Source organism: Pteropus vampyrus, unplaced genomic scaffold (genome assembly GCF_000151845.1).
Source record: "Pteropus vampyrus isolate Shadow unplaced genomic scaffold, Pvam_2.0 Scaffold23, whole genome shotgun sequence".
In the NCBI taxonomy this organism is placed as follows: Eukaryota; Metazoa; Chordata; class Mammalia; order Chiroptera; family Pteropodidae; genus Pteropus; species Pteropus vampyrus.
Window position 1 is genome coordinate 905,448 of NW_011888804.1, and position 15,427 is coordinate 920,874.

The 15,427-nt window shown below is 42.2% G+C and overlaps 1 protein-coding gene and 1 pseudogene across 16 annotated transcripts in view; one reads left to right on the forward strand and one right to left on the reverse strand.

Moving 5' to 3' along the window:
- The window catches only part of CLIP1 (CAP-Gly domain containing linker protein 1), a 106,387-nt gene that overhangs the window by 21,669 nt on the left and 69,291 nt on the right, over window positions 1-15,427 (forward strand). For all 16 annotated transcript variants that reach the window (XM_023528191.1, XM_023528190.1, XM_023528196.1 and 13 more), the window contains exons 2-3: window positions 8,082-8,276; window positions 11,035-11,606. In XM_023528191.1, coding sequence (XP_023383959.1) covers window positions 8,192-8,276; window positions 11,035-11,606 — 657 coding nt within the window. In that variant the 5' untranslated portion in view covers window positions 8,082-8,191. The remainder of the gene's footprint in view (window positions 1-8,081; window positions 8,277-11,034; window positions 11,607-15,427) is intronic.
- Window positions 8,419-8,537, reverse strand: LOC111737029 (annotated as a pseudogene).

Sequence of the window (15,427 nt, forward strand, 5' to 3'; positions counted from 1 at the left end):
GTTTTAAACCTTTGTGACTCAAATGTAAAGCAAAAATGAATAGAGGAGCAGTTCTCAGACTTTTCTCAGGAACTTCTTTACAACCTTAAGAATTGTTGAGGTCTCCAAAGAGCTTTTGTTTATGTAGGTTTTAAAAATTTTTATTTTATTACTAGTTTCAAGTATACAGTACATTGGTTAGACATTTATATAGTTCATGAAACGATCTCCCTGATAACGAAGGTTTTATCCATTGATATTTATCACATTAAAGTTAAAACATTAAAAAACATTAACTTGTTAGCAATAGTAATAAACCCATAATGTATTATATAAATTTTTAATGAAGAATTACTATTTTCCAAAATAAAAAAATTAATGAGAAGATGGCATTATTTTACATTTTTTCAAATCTCTCCATTGTCCGGCGTGGTAGAAGGAGAACTTAACAGGAGACAACTGGTTCAGCCTCCGAGCGGTCGTGACGTGTTGTGTTGGGTGAGCGTGTGGCGGAGGCTGCCTCGGCTGCACACGTGCTTTCCTCCGAGACGCTCGCACAGTGATGTACAGCACAGGTGCTTCTCAGGTACTTCCCATTTTGCTACGCAGAGTATTAAAAAGGCATGTATTCAGGGCTTGAAATTTGGTAAGATTAGCCATTCTTCTTCATCAGGCGCTCCATCACATTCCTGTGTAAAAGTGGCTTTTTCCCCCTGCAGGCAGCGGTGACAAAGATACAGAAAAGGGTAGTGCAGTTTGTTCCATTGTCTGGATGCAACGCCTGGAGTTTTTACCCACTATGGCTCATGTGCCATCAAGGCGAACGTCAAATAGCGGAAAAGGCCAACAATGTCTTAGTATTACTGTGGAAATAGCTTTGACCCCTGAGAGGGTCTCGGGGTGCCCTAGGAGTGCATGGACCACACTTGGAGAGCCGCTTCATCATAGTAGTGAACATCGAGGGTTGGCGGGACTGCATATCCGTATCACACCTACCTTAGAGACCTTACCCTCAGCTCTGTAAGGCCAGAAACTCACTTTTTATTCATTCGCTTAGAGATTTGACTCTTGCATCATACTAACAAATTAACAGATTGTAGTTTATAAAATATAACTTTCTGTATTTACAGTGAGAGAAAGGCCAAGAGACACCGTTCCCTTTGCTTGCTGTTGGAAATGCAGACCGTAATGTGAGCGTGGAGTCTTGGAGTGTTGTCTTGGAAGTCGCTAATGCCCGTTTTCATCCAGCTTTGCAGTCTGGATCCCCCTTTTCCGTAACACGGCGTACCTTCCTGCTTTACAGACTCCCTATGTTTATTTCCCAGAGGACCCTTTTCCAGTGTCACTGAAATAGATGTTTTCTTTTTAACTCCCTTTTTACTAGACTTCTTTGGCCATACTTTCTTTTTGTTTGGCAAGACATGATCGCCTTTCTTCATTTTGGTGTATTTTCATGTTTAAAAATGTTAAATTATGCACATGAAATGTGTGTGTGTGCACGTGTGTGTGTGTACAGTTTAACAAGATACCCAGGAGATTTGTATGTTCATAATGAACAATAAAATAAATACCCATCTATGCCCCACCACCCAATTTAAGAAATTGTACATTATGTATGTTGGACTTCAATGTTGTTTTTGTAACCAATTATTATAAAACATAGCATAATTTTTTGTTTGTTAGATTCCAGGTTTTTGTTTTGTTTTGTTTTTTGAATTTTTTTTGTATACAACCTCTTAATTTCAGTGTAAGACAGATAATTTTATACTCAACCATTCATCCCTGTACCTCTGGGTATCTGCTAATTGAGCCCAGTTCTTTACTCCTTCTTTCCTTCCCGAATTCTTTAACCCTGCCTTCTGCAAGTCAAGTTTGTGATGATCAATTTTCTCTATCACCAGCCTCTTCTGAAGGTTCTCTTTCCTTCCTTGCCTTATCTTGAATTTGGCTGCCCCCAAAGGCTGTTTCCCCATGCAGCCCTTTCAAGGGCTTACCTGCCTCAGGGCCAGGAGGGAATGCTGGTCTGCCACATTGTTTGGTACTTTACTAATCAGTCCTTCAAAAACCCCAGCTCCCTGGAACATCTTCTGTGGCCTTCTGTGGCCAACATCCACTGCCTTTGTCTCTTCCCTTCATTCCTTTTAAGATTTGCGTCTTGCTATCAATGTCTTTTCCTCCTCCCCTTATTTGTATAATCCCTTCAATACTCAGGCCTCTCAGCTCCATCCTTAAAGCTTCTCACTCTAACCACTGCCTCTCAGCCATCAACCCCTTGCTACTCAAAAGGGAGTGGTGTCCTCAAAATGGCAGCATTACTGTCCCCTGTGAGTGTTCGAAAGCAGAATGGGAGGCTCCACCCCAGACCTCCTGGGTCAGAATCTGCAGGTAACAAGATTTCCGAGAGACATGTGTGCACATTGCCACCAGCCTGTGTACTCTGTGCTGCTTGGTGTTTCAACCCTGGTTCCATAGTAAACCCCCATTTCTTTGCTCAGAGGAAGACATTCTGTGTGTCCAGCGCGCGCGCTCTCTCTCTCTCTGTCTCTCTGTCTCTCTGTCTCTCTGTCTCTCTGTCTCTGTCTCTCTGTCTCTCTGTCTCTCTGTCTCTCTCTGCCTCCCAGAGTGTTTCTTCCCTCCTGCTTACCCCACTGGCTGATGAGAAAATTGGAGCCTGCCTTTTACATAGTAGTTTCTTGGGAACTTTTGTTGAAGGAATGGATGACCATTGTTAAAAATAAATTCACTTGAGTAAATTTGAAGACGTCATTGGCTTTGTTAAGCGAGTCACGAATCGGGCAGCATCTCATCTGGCAACTCAAAGGGTACTGCTCAGGGTTATACAGAATGGAAGATGTTTAAAGGAAGAAGCGCGGGGCAACGCAGCTCCTGACAGAAGAAAAGAAAGGATTATTTTGGGGCCCAGACGTCCTTTCTTTGGGGGAGGGAAGAGGAAGGGTTTTCACCATGCAGGTTGCCTCCTCTTTCTGTGGGGGTGGAGCAGGCTCGCGTGACAGATGACTGGTGTTTGACCAGCAAATCCCAGGCCGGTTGAGGCTGTTTCTGGGAGAGGCTGACACTGCGGTTAGATCTGGTGTTCAATCTGGGTTTGCTGTCGAGGGCTTTTAGTACCAGAGATGCCATTTTGGGCCTGTGGTTTTCCTTTAACACCATCTCGTGGGAAGATTTTCTCCAGAGAGCTAATCTATTAGGCAAAGCACCACGTCCCCAAAGTGCCACCACTTCTTTAATTGAGTGACTGTGGGAAAGCCACTTAACCTCTTGGACCTCGATTCTCTTTGTTCATTCATGAGTGGGCATAATAATAATCGTTCCTCTACCTTCAGAGTTATTTTGAGACACAAGCGAGGCACTTACATATTTGTAATTTGTGGACAAATGTAACTCTTGGTGCCGTACATCTGTAGTTCGTTATAATAACGCTGGTACTGTTTTTAATTGTGTATGGTCTCTTCTAAGGACTCTGGAATCATACTGTGTTCACATCTCTGCTTCTTAGCCAAATGACCTTAGGTGGCAGGTCATTCATTAACTACTGAAGAAATACATGTGTTAATCTGAGGTGTTCCTTCATTTAAGAATGGATAATAGCAGTAGCTAATCCATGGTATTGTAAGGCTCAAGTGGATAATAATATGCATAAAAGTTATTTCTGAATTATAATATTCTGTGTGCTGTGATCTTTTCATGTTGAGAAGGCGGGGGGGTGGGGAATGGCACATTGTCTTATTGTAAGTCCCAAACTCTTGATTCATTGAGCAAAGGCATCAAAATTCAAATATGCTTGGTTTATTAGTGAGGCGAGAACATCTTTTTTTTTTCTTTTGCGTGGGTTTTGGAATGGATTTGTTTCAACGTGACATTCACTGGCTTTGAACCATTACGAAGAGTTGTTGCTTCTAGTCATTATATTTTGTGGGTAACCATGACCAAGACTTGAACCTTTTGTTTCTCAATGAATTGATTTTTTTTTTTAGAGCAGGCCTGACATGCCATTCATTAATAATGCATGAAGAGGAAACGTAAATTGGAAGATTTTTGAAAAACCGACACTGGGGGTGTCACTCCTAATTCTTTCATGCGAATGGACTAGACTTTTCTTCTTCATTAAACCTGGGTCGCAATTCCCTGCTTTGGGATTCAAGTAATTGTGGTAAACCAAGAGCCAGAGGCATGAAGGTTACACAACAGAAGTCGTAGACTTTGAGTTTATGACCATTCTTAGGTTCCTAATGACCACATAAGGGCTGAGGCTTTTAGATAGTCAGATTTTTGTCGGCTTAGGATGCTGAGCTGCAAGGTTTGAAACTGGTTGAGGCTTGCGTAATTGCTTACTATGGTGGTTTTCAAAATTTCTCTGTAAGAAGGAGTGCTTGACCTGAGCCCAAGAATTCGTTGCTTTGACTGAGTGAAATATTTTAAGGAATACTTCATCTTTGCTTCTTATTACCATAATAGTGTTTCCTAGACCAGTGTGCCTCCTTTGTCTATTCTGTTCTTATCTGCCTGAACCATGTCACTTTATGATACTGGGCCGAGGCGAAGAGTAGGGAAGATATAACAAGGCCCCACGGTAATTTCCACGCTTAGCCTATCATCCTCTTCAAATTTTTTGGACATGTAAATAGCCTTTCTCAGCAGAACCTAGAGGGAACTCAGCCACTTCCATCTGTCTAAGCAAGTAACTCTGCGTGCAGCTTACGGGCTGTGTATGGTGAGCGTCTGACAGTGAAGCAGGTGGTTTCAGATCTGATTCTGAATCAGAACCACCTGACCCGGCACACAGACTCCTGTCCCCACCACTAGCATCATGGCAGGGCTGACGATGGTAAGGAGCCTGGGAATTTTGTATTACTACTCAGAATTGGCAACTACTGTCTTCCAATAAACAGCAGTTCTTTCTCTGTTAATCAGAATCTTTCCCCAAATGACACAGTCAATTTACTTTTTTTCTTTTTTTCGTATTTGACAGATTATTTAAAAAAACTTTTTGTTTCAATTACAGTTGACATTGAATATTATATTAGTTTCCAGTATACAGCATAGTGGTTAGACATTTATGTAACTTACAAAATGATCCCCCCTGATAAGTCTAGTACCCACCTGGCACTGTACATGTTTATTACAATATTATTGACTATATTCCCTGTGCTGTACTGTACATCCTCGTGACTATTTTACAACTTCGTAATTCCTTCACTTTTTTCATTGCCGAAATCGTATGGTATTTGTCTTTCTCTGTCCGACTTATTTCCCTTAGCATAATACCCTCTAGGTCCACCCATGTCGTTGCAAATGGTAATATCATTTATTTTTATGGCCGAATAATATTCCATTGTATATATGTACCATGTCTTCTTTATCCAGTTGTCTCTTGATGGGCACTTAGGTTGCTTTATATCTTGGTTGTTGCAGATAATGCTGTAATGAACATAGTGATGCATATATCTTTTTGAATTAGTTTTTTGGATTTCTTTGGATAAATACCCAGAAGTAAAATTGCTGGGTCAGATGGTAGTTCTAGTTTTAATTTTTTGAGGAACCTCCATACTGTTTTCCATAGTGGCTACCCCAATTATGTAATCCCACCAACAGTGCATGAGGGTTCCCTTTTCTCCACATCCTCACCAGTACTTGTTGTTTGTCGATTTATTGATAATAGCCATCTGACAGGTGCGAGGGGATATCTCATTGTGGTTTTAAGTTGCATTTTTCTGATAATTAGTGATGTTGAACATCTTTTCATATGTCTGTTGGCCATCCATATGTCTTCTTTGAAGAAATGTCTAGTCAGGTCCTGTGCCCATATTATATTTGGATTGTTTGTTTTTTGGAGTAGTAAGTTGTATGAGTTCTTTATAAATTTTGGATATTAACCCCTTATCAGATGTATCATTTACAGATATCTTCTCCCATTCGGTACATTGTCTTTTCATTTTGTTGATGGTTTCCTTTGCTGTGCAAAAACTTTTTAGTTTGATGTCTCATTTGTTTATTTTTTTTTCTTTTGTTTTCCTTACCCAAGGAAGTATAGCAAAAAAAAAAAAAATAATAATAATAATAAAATAAAATTTACTAAGAGCCATGTCAGAGAGTTTACTGTCTAGGTTTTCTTCTAGGAGTTTTATGGTTTCTGGTCTTATATGTAAGTCTTTAATCATTTTGAATTTATTTTTATTATATGGTGTGAGAAAGTGGTCTACTTTCACTCTTTTGCATGTATCTGTCCAATTTTCTCAGCACCATTTATTAAATAGACCCCATTTTATATTCTTGTCCCTTTTGTCGTAGATTAATTAACCATATAGGTTTGGGTTTATTTTTGGGCTGTCTAGTCTGTTCCATTAATCTATGTATGTTTTTATGCCAGTACCATGCTGTTTCGATTGCTCTAGCCTTATAGTTTGATGTCAGGTACACATAGTTTACCTTGGACTTTAAAAAGGACACCATATAATTTGGGACCTTCTTAAGAACCATGGAGAATCTTTAGAGTGAACCTAACGAGGCATCTCTGGCTGTGATTTCCATTCAGCCTGATTATCTTTGAATAGAAAAACTTATGTGGCTGTAGTATTTTTTTCGTTCCTGAGGCTGCTGTAACAAGTTACCACAAACTGGGTGGCTTAAAACAGCGGAAATGTGTTCTCTCATCGTGGAGGCCAGAAGTCCAAGATCAAGGCGTCAGCAGGCTGTTTCTTTCTGGAGCTCTGAGGGAGAATCCATTCTGTGCCTCTGTCCCAACTTCTGGTGGCTGCCAGCCATCCTGCCTTTAGACATCACTACATTCTCTGCGTCCACCTTCACCTGGCCTTTTCCTCTGTCTTCTCTTCCAATAAGGTCATCTAGAGTGATCTCATCTCAAGATCCTTAATTGAATTACATCTGTTGTGACTCTTTTTTCAAATAAGGTCACATTCACAGGTTCCAGATGGATATATCTTTTGGGGAGACCACCGTTCAACCCACTGCAAGGACCATAGCAGGCTCCTCTGTCAGCCCTGGCCAGATTGCGCATGCTTGGCACTGCTCGTGAGAGAGACGGGGTGGGAGAGAGGCCTGTGCCTCAGCGTCCAAGCTCTGCCAGCAGAGAAGAATGCACAGTGCAGTACTTCGAGAGAGTTTATAAATAGCAGCATTTTCTCTTTGAGTTGTTCTGTTTTTAGGTATTGTTTTATGAAATATTTTCCCATGTTCCAAAATCCCAAGGTCATCTTCCTCTCTTCAAGAGAATACAACAAAATACTATTTTTCCTGAGTCTGAAAGTTGTAGAGTCATACCTGGTCTCGAGTAAGTCAGAAGCATATTGTGTTTCTATAGACAGAACAAAGGTAATTTTCCTCAGCATTTCCCAGATACAGCTCTTTCTTAGAGTTTGAACTCTTAACATATATATAGTTTTATGTCGAGTATTGCAAATTCTGGGGATTTAAAAAGATACACAGTTAAAGTAGGCTTGTGGTGATAAAACTTTTCAGTATAGAAGCAAATGAAGTACAAACTGAAAGCTCACTCCCCGTCCCCCCCACCCCATGTTGAGTTTGGTGCACTTTTTTCTGAACCCTCTTCTGTGAGCTGCGTGTTTGTAGGCACTGTACTGAGCTGGTATTATTAGACACTATAAAGAAAAGTGAATATATTGCTAGTGTTAGCTTCTTGTCTTCAGGATAGTAAAGTGCTTTTAAATCCATTTCAGCAGCATTTCATGTTTTTTAATATCTAGTGTTTTCTAGGATCCTAATTTCAGGCAGAAATGGTTTATTATCATATATAAAGAAAAATTTAGGCTGTAAGAGCTATTTTATTTTTTCTCCAATAGTTTTTAAATTAATTAATTAACATTTTAATGGTGACTTTGGTTAACGAAATCCAATAAATTTCAGCTATACACTTTAACAGTAAGGCATATATATGTTTACACTGTGTGTTCACCTCCCATAGTTAAATTTATTTCTGTCACCACATATTTGACCCCCTTAACCCCGTCTACCTCACTGCCCCACTTTCCCCCACCCTCCGTGTAAAAGCTACTTTAATAATAACTGTTGTTTCTTTCTCCTATTTTATATTTTTCTCTTTGCAGATTTAACTCGCAGACGGACTTCACTGTAGAAACACCCACAGTCATATCAATGGTTGGGGAAAGATAGTGACAACAGGCAAAGGAAAAGCGGCTCTGACATACTAAGGACAATGAGTATGCTAAAACCAAGCGGGCTTAAGGTCCCTACCAAGATCCTTAAGCCTGGAAGCACAGCCTTGAAGACACCTGCATCTGGTAATGCTCTGTGTTTTTACTTGATAGCAAATGAATTGTAATCCTAAATGAAGACTTCAATTTGAATATTTAAAAAAGACAATCTTACAAAACTTCATATTCTTGAAAATATTTGAAAAAAAATTTTTTTTTTTTTTTTTTACACCTACATCGCTCGGTCTTCCTAGGTGGTCTCCCATCCAAGTACTAACCAGGCCCGACCCTGCTTACCTTCTGAGATCAGACAAGATCGGGCGTGTTCAGGGTGGTATGGCCGTAGACGAAAAACTTTTAAATAAGACAATAGAATTTAATGTCTAAGTCTTAATCAATGAAGAGTTTACTTTGTCGTAGGTTATCTTTAATTTAGTTGATTCAGTGTCAGGTGCTAAAATAGTTAAGTGCCTTTTGTATTTGATGTGAAGTTTTTCTCCCCATGTGTCTTCTGAACTCATCTGGACTTTTCTCCTTGCGAATTAGGGATATGTAGAGAAAACAGATTAGTCTGGCTTAAAAGCTGTGATGACATTCACTGACCTAAAGTTGGCCGTCGGCATCAAGGCAGTGCAGTGGCTCAAGTCCAGCTGCTGAGGGAGCCCTCCCCGCGTCACGGATGAACCCATGCCCTTGATTGTCTTCAGCAGACCGTTCCTCATCAGTTCTGCATCTCCACCATTTCAGTGTACATCCCATAATGATCACCGTACGTTTTAGGAGGAGGGACAGGAGAGAGGACATCTGATGCTTGCTCTTACGGTCTTTTTACGTAGTTTACGTATACTGTTAAACATCTTATCAACCGTTCCAGACAGGTGGCCCCTATGATATATTAAGTTCAACACTATCCCTTAAATTCTTCCATAAAGATCCTCATTGGTCTTTCACGAGGGCAGGATCTTTGTTGCTGTTCTTGTTTTTTTCCACTGCTGTGTTCCACCCACATACCTAGAACATCGCCTGGCACATAACAAGAACTTATCGGAGAGACCATCACACATTAGATGAGAGGAAAGCTTTGCTGAGAAAGCAAAGGGTTGTGAAGAAATGGGCTATTCAGCTTTGAGGAAAGCAGTCAAAATCGACATCCCCGATTCTCCTTCCCTCAAAAGCCTTCCTCTTGTTAAGACCTCGTCAAGTGCCAGCCCTTCCATGAAGCCTTCCATTGTTATACTCAGCTCTGTTTAGAATCGTCTTTTTCACTTTTAGCATTTTTTAGATTCACTCCTTAGCATGTAAAGTCCTTGAGTCCAGGGGTCATGAGCAATTCAGCTTAATTTCCCTAACAGTATTTGGCACCCTCTAGATTTTTTTTTTTAAGAGTAAAGTAACTTATCAATACTAAAACTCATACTGCTCGAAAGGAAATAATTGCAAAGGAATTTGAGGTACTTTTATGAAGATTGTTTTGCAGAAATCCATGCTTGCAGCACCCCAGGAAGAAGCGTAAGTGATGCTCAAAGCTCGAACGGACTCTAGAGAGCCGACTGGGCCGGCCCGTCTTTGGCAGATTATTATCAGTTCTATCTGAGGGTATCTACTCTTCTTAAAAACAAACAAAAACCCTCCACAATTAGAAACTGCACAGGTCTTCCTTCCTGTGTGGGGTAAAGAGATGTTTGGCACCCACTCTAGGCTGGCCAGACCACACTACTCCTCAGCTTTTGCATGATTGACTCCTATTCATCAGACCACAGGCCAGATGTCACCTCTTCCAGGAGGTCTTCCCTGACTGCTCTGCCCCAAAGCACTACCTCTTCCACAGCACTTAGGCTGCAGCTTGAAATTACTTGTGTGTCTCTTACTGTCTCCTCACCTCTAGACTCTGAGCTCTACGAAGGCATGGACTGTGCTGTCTTGCTTTTTGTCCCTAGTGAAGAACAATGCCTGGGAGCAGTCTCTCAGTGGTAGGACTTCAAAAAACATGCAGCATGAACAAATACATTATCTCATTTAATCCGCATTTAAAAAACCCTCAAGGTAGCTATTACTTTCCCTTTACAGATGAAGAAATTGAAACTCAGAAAGGTTGTATAATATTCTAAGATCACAATATGCCCAGGAAATGGTAAGGGATTAAGAATGTGGGCTTTCTTTGCCAATTCATGCCAAATATTTTATAAATGCTTATAAGGCGAAGGCATGAACTCATTTCCAATGTAAATATCACATTTCTGGCAAAATTTAACTTCTGCCTTTACCATAGAGAGTGCCTTAACGGGCAGTTTGGCCCAGTGCTGTCTCTTTTTTCCTTGCTGTGATTTCCATCTCTGCTAGCAAAGAATAGGGTTTATTTGGTTATCTTGGGATAATGATGATGGGGACTGGAGCACTGAACCTTCTCCTGCAGCGAGCCCTATTATGAATTTCTGGTTAAATGGTCCTAGTGTTGCCAGCTTTCATTGATGACTCAAACGTGGGAACAGCCCATCCCAGCGGATTCGAGCGGGTGTTTGAGCCTGATGTGCAGGGTGGGGTTGGGGTAAAGAATGAACTCAGACCTATATTTGAACTGGGAAAAGGACTAATTTTTCTTGTTTTGACTTCTTCAAATCTTAGTTGCAAGTAAGGATTAAATCTCACCTCACTGAATTTCAACAGCATCGAAAATGGTAGTGATGGATCAAGTACTTTTTGCCTCCTTGCTAAAAACAGCACACGTCTAGAAGAGTTGTGGCGGCCCCTGTCACTTTTGGGGTTCTCTAGTTTATTTTCCTTTAGTTAGGCGTTGTCTGCTTGAATACGAAACTGAATCTATCCTGATCCTTTCTTCTGTTTTCAGTTGCAGCTCCAGCAGAAAAAGCAATATCCAGCGAAAAAGCATCGAGCACACCATCCTCTGAGACGCAAGAGGAGTTTGTGGACGACTTTCGAGTTGGGGAGCGAGTTTGGGTGAATGGAAATAAGCCTGGATTTATCCAGTTTCTGGGAGAAACGCAGTTCGCACCAGGCCAGTGGGCCGGGATAGTGCTGGACGAACCCATCGGGAAGAATGACGGGTCAGTGGCAGGCGTGCGGTATTTCCAGTGTGAACCTTTAAAGGGCATTTTCACCCGACCTTCAAAGCTGACGAGGAAGGTGCAGGCAGAAGATGAAGCTAACGGCCTGCAGACGACTCATGCTTCTAGAACGGCATCACCCCTGTCCACTTCTGCAGCCAGCATGACGTCCTCCTCTCCAGCGACCCCCTCAAATATTCCTCAGAAATCGTCCCAGCCAGCAGCAAAGGAGCCTTCAGCTACGCCTCAGCTCAGCAACCTTACGAAAACTGCCAGTGAATCCATCTCCAACCTTTCCGAGGCTGGCTCAATCAAGAAAGGAGAAAGGGAGCTCAGAATCGGAGACAGAGTGTTGGTGAGTCCAGGAGCCCTCTGGAGTCGCTCTGCTGAATGAGCTGTGATCACGATTAGGGGTAGAAACGCGTAGAGGCGCAGAGTCTGTTCTGGAGGGACGACCACTCATTTATAGAGAAATCAGTCAGCTTCTTAGTTTAGTTTATGTGTAAACATGCAGCACATTAGAAACTGGCCATGTAGCCTGAACTTGGTAAGAGCATAGGTTTGCTCGTTTTAGCTACAGTTTAGTTCACAGGATATTGAATTTCATAACTTGAAAATATTAAGGTAACTTTACTTAACAAAACGGACTCAAGTGGACTTAGATGTCTTTATAAAAGTTTTTTAATTTTTTTGGTTTTTAATTTGTAAGGATATAGAAAAAATTTTTCCTTCTCACCAACCAGTGTGAGAAATGATTAAAATACTAGTCAAGTAGTGTGCCGCTTGGCTGCTAAAACAGATAAAATGACAAGGTCAGGTTGGCCTAACTCATAGCAGAAGACTTCCATGAGGACATCATGGCTAAAGGAGACCTGAAGGAGACTAGGAACTGGCCAGGCAGGAGGAAGCGGTCGTGGCGAGAGGGAGCGTCCTGTCAGGAAAGGGCAGACCCGGGGTAGGGGAAGGGCTTGGCGCCTTTGAGGAAGAGGCCTTGTGCTTTCTTAGGTGCAGTGAGCACATGACAGGAGGTGAGACTCGTTAACTCGGTGGGGTCGCGGGGACTGGTGACGTAGGCCTATACAGATAGGTCGTGTGAAGGATGTTGATTTCAACTTAGGAACAACAAGAATGATGGGTGATGTGATTACATCTGTAGTTTGGAAAGATCACTCTGGCTGCTTTGTAAATAATCGAGGTGGGTGAGGATGGATTTGAGGTGGCCATTAGAGAGAGGGAGAGGAGAGAGTGGGGGATAGAGAGGGGCGCTGGGAGGGAGAGAGGGAGAGAGAGGAGTTTGAAGAGAAGCAGCAAGGAAAGCAGTGACTGGACGGGCTTCCTAGGGAGCGGGAAGAGGAGGCTCCCTGAGCACACACGGGAGTGGGTCGGCCTATGAGTCAGGGTCTCGCTCCATTTTTATAGGAAGGAAGGAGACTCTGCAGATGCAGGTTGGTTTGTGGAGATGTGAATGACATATTTCTAGGAACATTTTAATTACATGTTCACAACGAGCATACAGTATTTTATTTGAACCTGTGAGAGTCTGAAATCTTATGAGTGTGTTTCTGGAGGTGATAAAATTCTTTACTGCCTTCGGTTAATATTTCTAGGAGAAATTACAGGAGTACCTTAAAATCACAGTATTTTAGAGCTGGAAAGGATCTTTTAAGATCACCAAATGCCTCTTTTTGCCAATAATACTGAAGCCCAGAGAAGAAATGGGACTTCCCTTCGAGGCATATGGCCGTGTGATGTACATGTACATTCATATATCACTGGGCCCTCTTGTTCCCAGTTCCTGTGTTTGTTCTACTTTAATATGCTGCCTGTTTAATAAAAATTTTTGATGTAGAAATATTAAACATTTTTACTTCAGAATTTATTAAGGAAATTAGATTTAAAAATCTAAAATATTTTATCTGGAATTTTCCTAATTAAAAAAAAATTCTGTTGATTAACAAAATCCTAATGAACTAAGGTTATTCTGTCACTGTTATGTGAGGGTAGGTGTAGAATTTTCCCGGTCCCACCCAGAGCGCCCTCTTGGTTCCTGCCATGTCGAATGTAGCTCCGAGAAGGCTGGATTCAGCCTGACTTCTCTGTCCACCTCGCCCCGTGTAGCTCATTCGTCCTCTCATGGCAGGAAGAGCAGGAAAGGGGATGTCCGCAGTAGGTGTGACATTTAGCCAGGTGACCTCTGTGAGGTCCTGAGATATGACTGTATCAGGCGTCCTGTGTTGAGGGCAGTCAGGGCTTGGAGAAGCTCACCCTGTCACCTCTGCCCCCACCTTTTCTGCCCATAGTCATCAGCAGGGTGACTGAGTCCAGTGAGTCGTGCTGGCTTTGGTAATATAACAACCCACCCACGTCCTTCCCGTCGCTCTCTGGCCTCATGAATAGTCCATGGATTGTGTTGGCTGAAGCTTGCTGTAGTCCTGTGTGATGAGCTTCTCTGGGGTGACGCTGTGATGAGCTCTACTCTCAGAGACATACCGCCTTCCCGACTGGGAGTCCCTGGGGTAGCGAACTACTCTGAATGGTTTTGAGGTGGTTTGGGTGCATTTGGGGGATATTTGATATTTCAAGGATGTGACGTCAGGTTCTTGAGACACTTGGCAGTTCTGTTTCAGCATGGCTGTCTCCATGTCTGGGACAGGATGTTCTATGCTGGATTCTTGCTCATGACCCTGCATGAGAAGGAAATGTCAGACTTTTTTTTTTTTAAGTGACAAGCTTTATTTTTCTTTGAGCTGCTCCCATGGTTCTTACACTAAGAATCTTATAGTATAAATCTGTAGGTCTTTTAGATACTGGGAAAGGGGGAACTATCTTCCTAAGAATTAAAAAACATATTTATAAGATTTATTTTGCCTGTGTTTGAACTTTTTTGTGTGTCTTTCTTTATTTCACATTATGTTTGTGAGATTTCTCTAAAATATATAAATTAAAAACACACATATTGGGATAATATAGAGACACCATTTCACAGTATACTTGGGTAGACTGGGGCATTTCCGTGCTAGTAAACACTACTGTTAATTTAGAGAATACGCTGCTGTTTGGTCGCACACTGTTTGTAAGTGCTGCAGCTAATTTAGTCACATACATTTTTCCTCCTAGAAGTGAAGTTTCTGAGTCAAAGAATATGTGAACATTTAAAATTATAATAGATATTGCCAGATTACAGTCCAAAAAGCCTTTACCATTTTATGTTCCCACAAACAGTGGACAAGTATGCCCTTTCTGATAATTTGATTTCTTCTGTTTTTCTCAGTCCTCTTACCAGTGACTTGGAACCCCCAGATCTGTGAGTCTGGTTGTGACATTGCACTTACATTTGGCATTCGTTCGTTTGTTGGGACAAGGGTCGTGCCCTGAAGAAGCCAGTCTAACTTGGCCTCTCTCTACCCTGAGTGCTGGTACAGTGGTTGCTAATAGAAGGAGCTATCATTACATGTGACCCAAAATTGAGAAGACTCCAGACGTTTACATTATGTTAAAAACTCTTTCTGGCTGATAGTCGAGATCTGTTTCCAGCACTATAGATTTTACTTAGCCTAATTCCTTTGCAATGAGGATTGCTGCAGATCTGAATTCCTTTTTCTGACATTAGTTTCCAGAAGGCTTCAGTCTCACTCAGCCTCATCGGGTTGCGGGAGGGGAGCACGGAGAAGCTCTCACTGCTGGCGGGAAGCCGGGTCTGGCAGCTTCCTCCCGCTGTGCACAGCCAGGTCCAGGAGAGCTAGCGGTGCGATGCTGCCGTTTCTGCCCGCTGCTTTCAGCCGTGAGACGGTAGAATAATAAGCATGCCCTTTACTTCGAGGCTCGGGAATGCGTAGGACCATCCATCCTCCCATCGGATTTCATGTCTTTGGTTTCTCTCCTCATCTTCTCTCAGGCCCGTTGCCCTGCACCGCCTTCCCTCAGCCCATCACCAACCACCTTTCCCTGCACTTCCAGACCGCTGTCCGTGCTGCTAGCCTCCTGTCTCCCCAGTTCTGCCCTTCACACTGTTACAGAGTGGTGCATTTAGAATGTAGATCTGATTCTGCTGTCGGCTGCGTAAAACCCTTCGTGGTACCCTGTCTGCCTGTACCAATGGTTTCGTTGTCACGCTGCTTGTAGAGATTTCTGAAGGGCTCGGTCACTGGGCACTGGCTGATTAGTGTGAAATTAGGG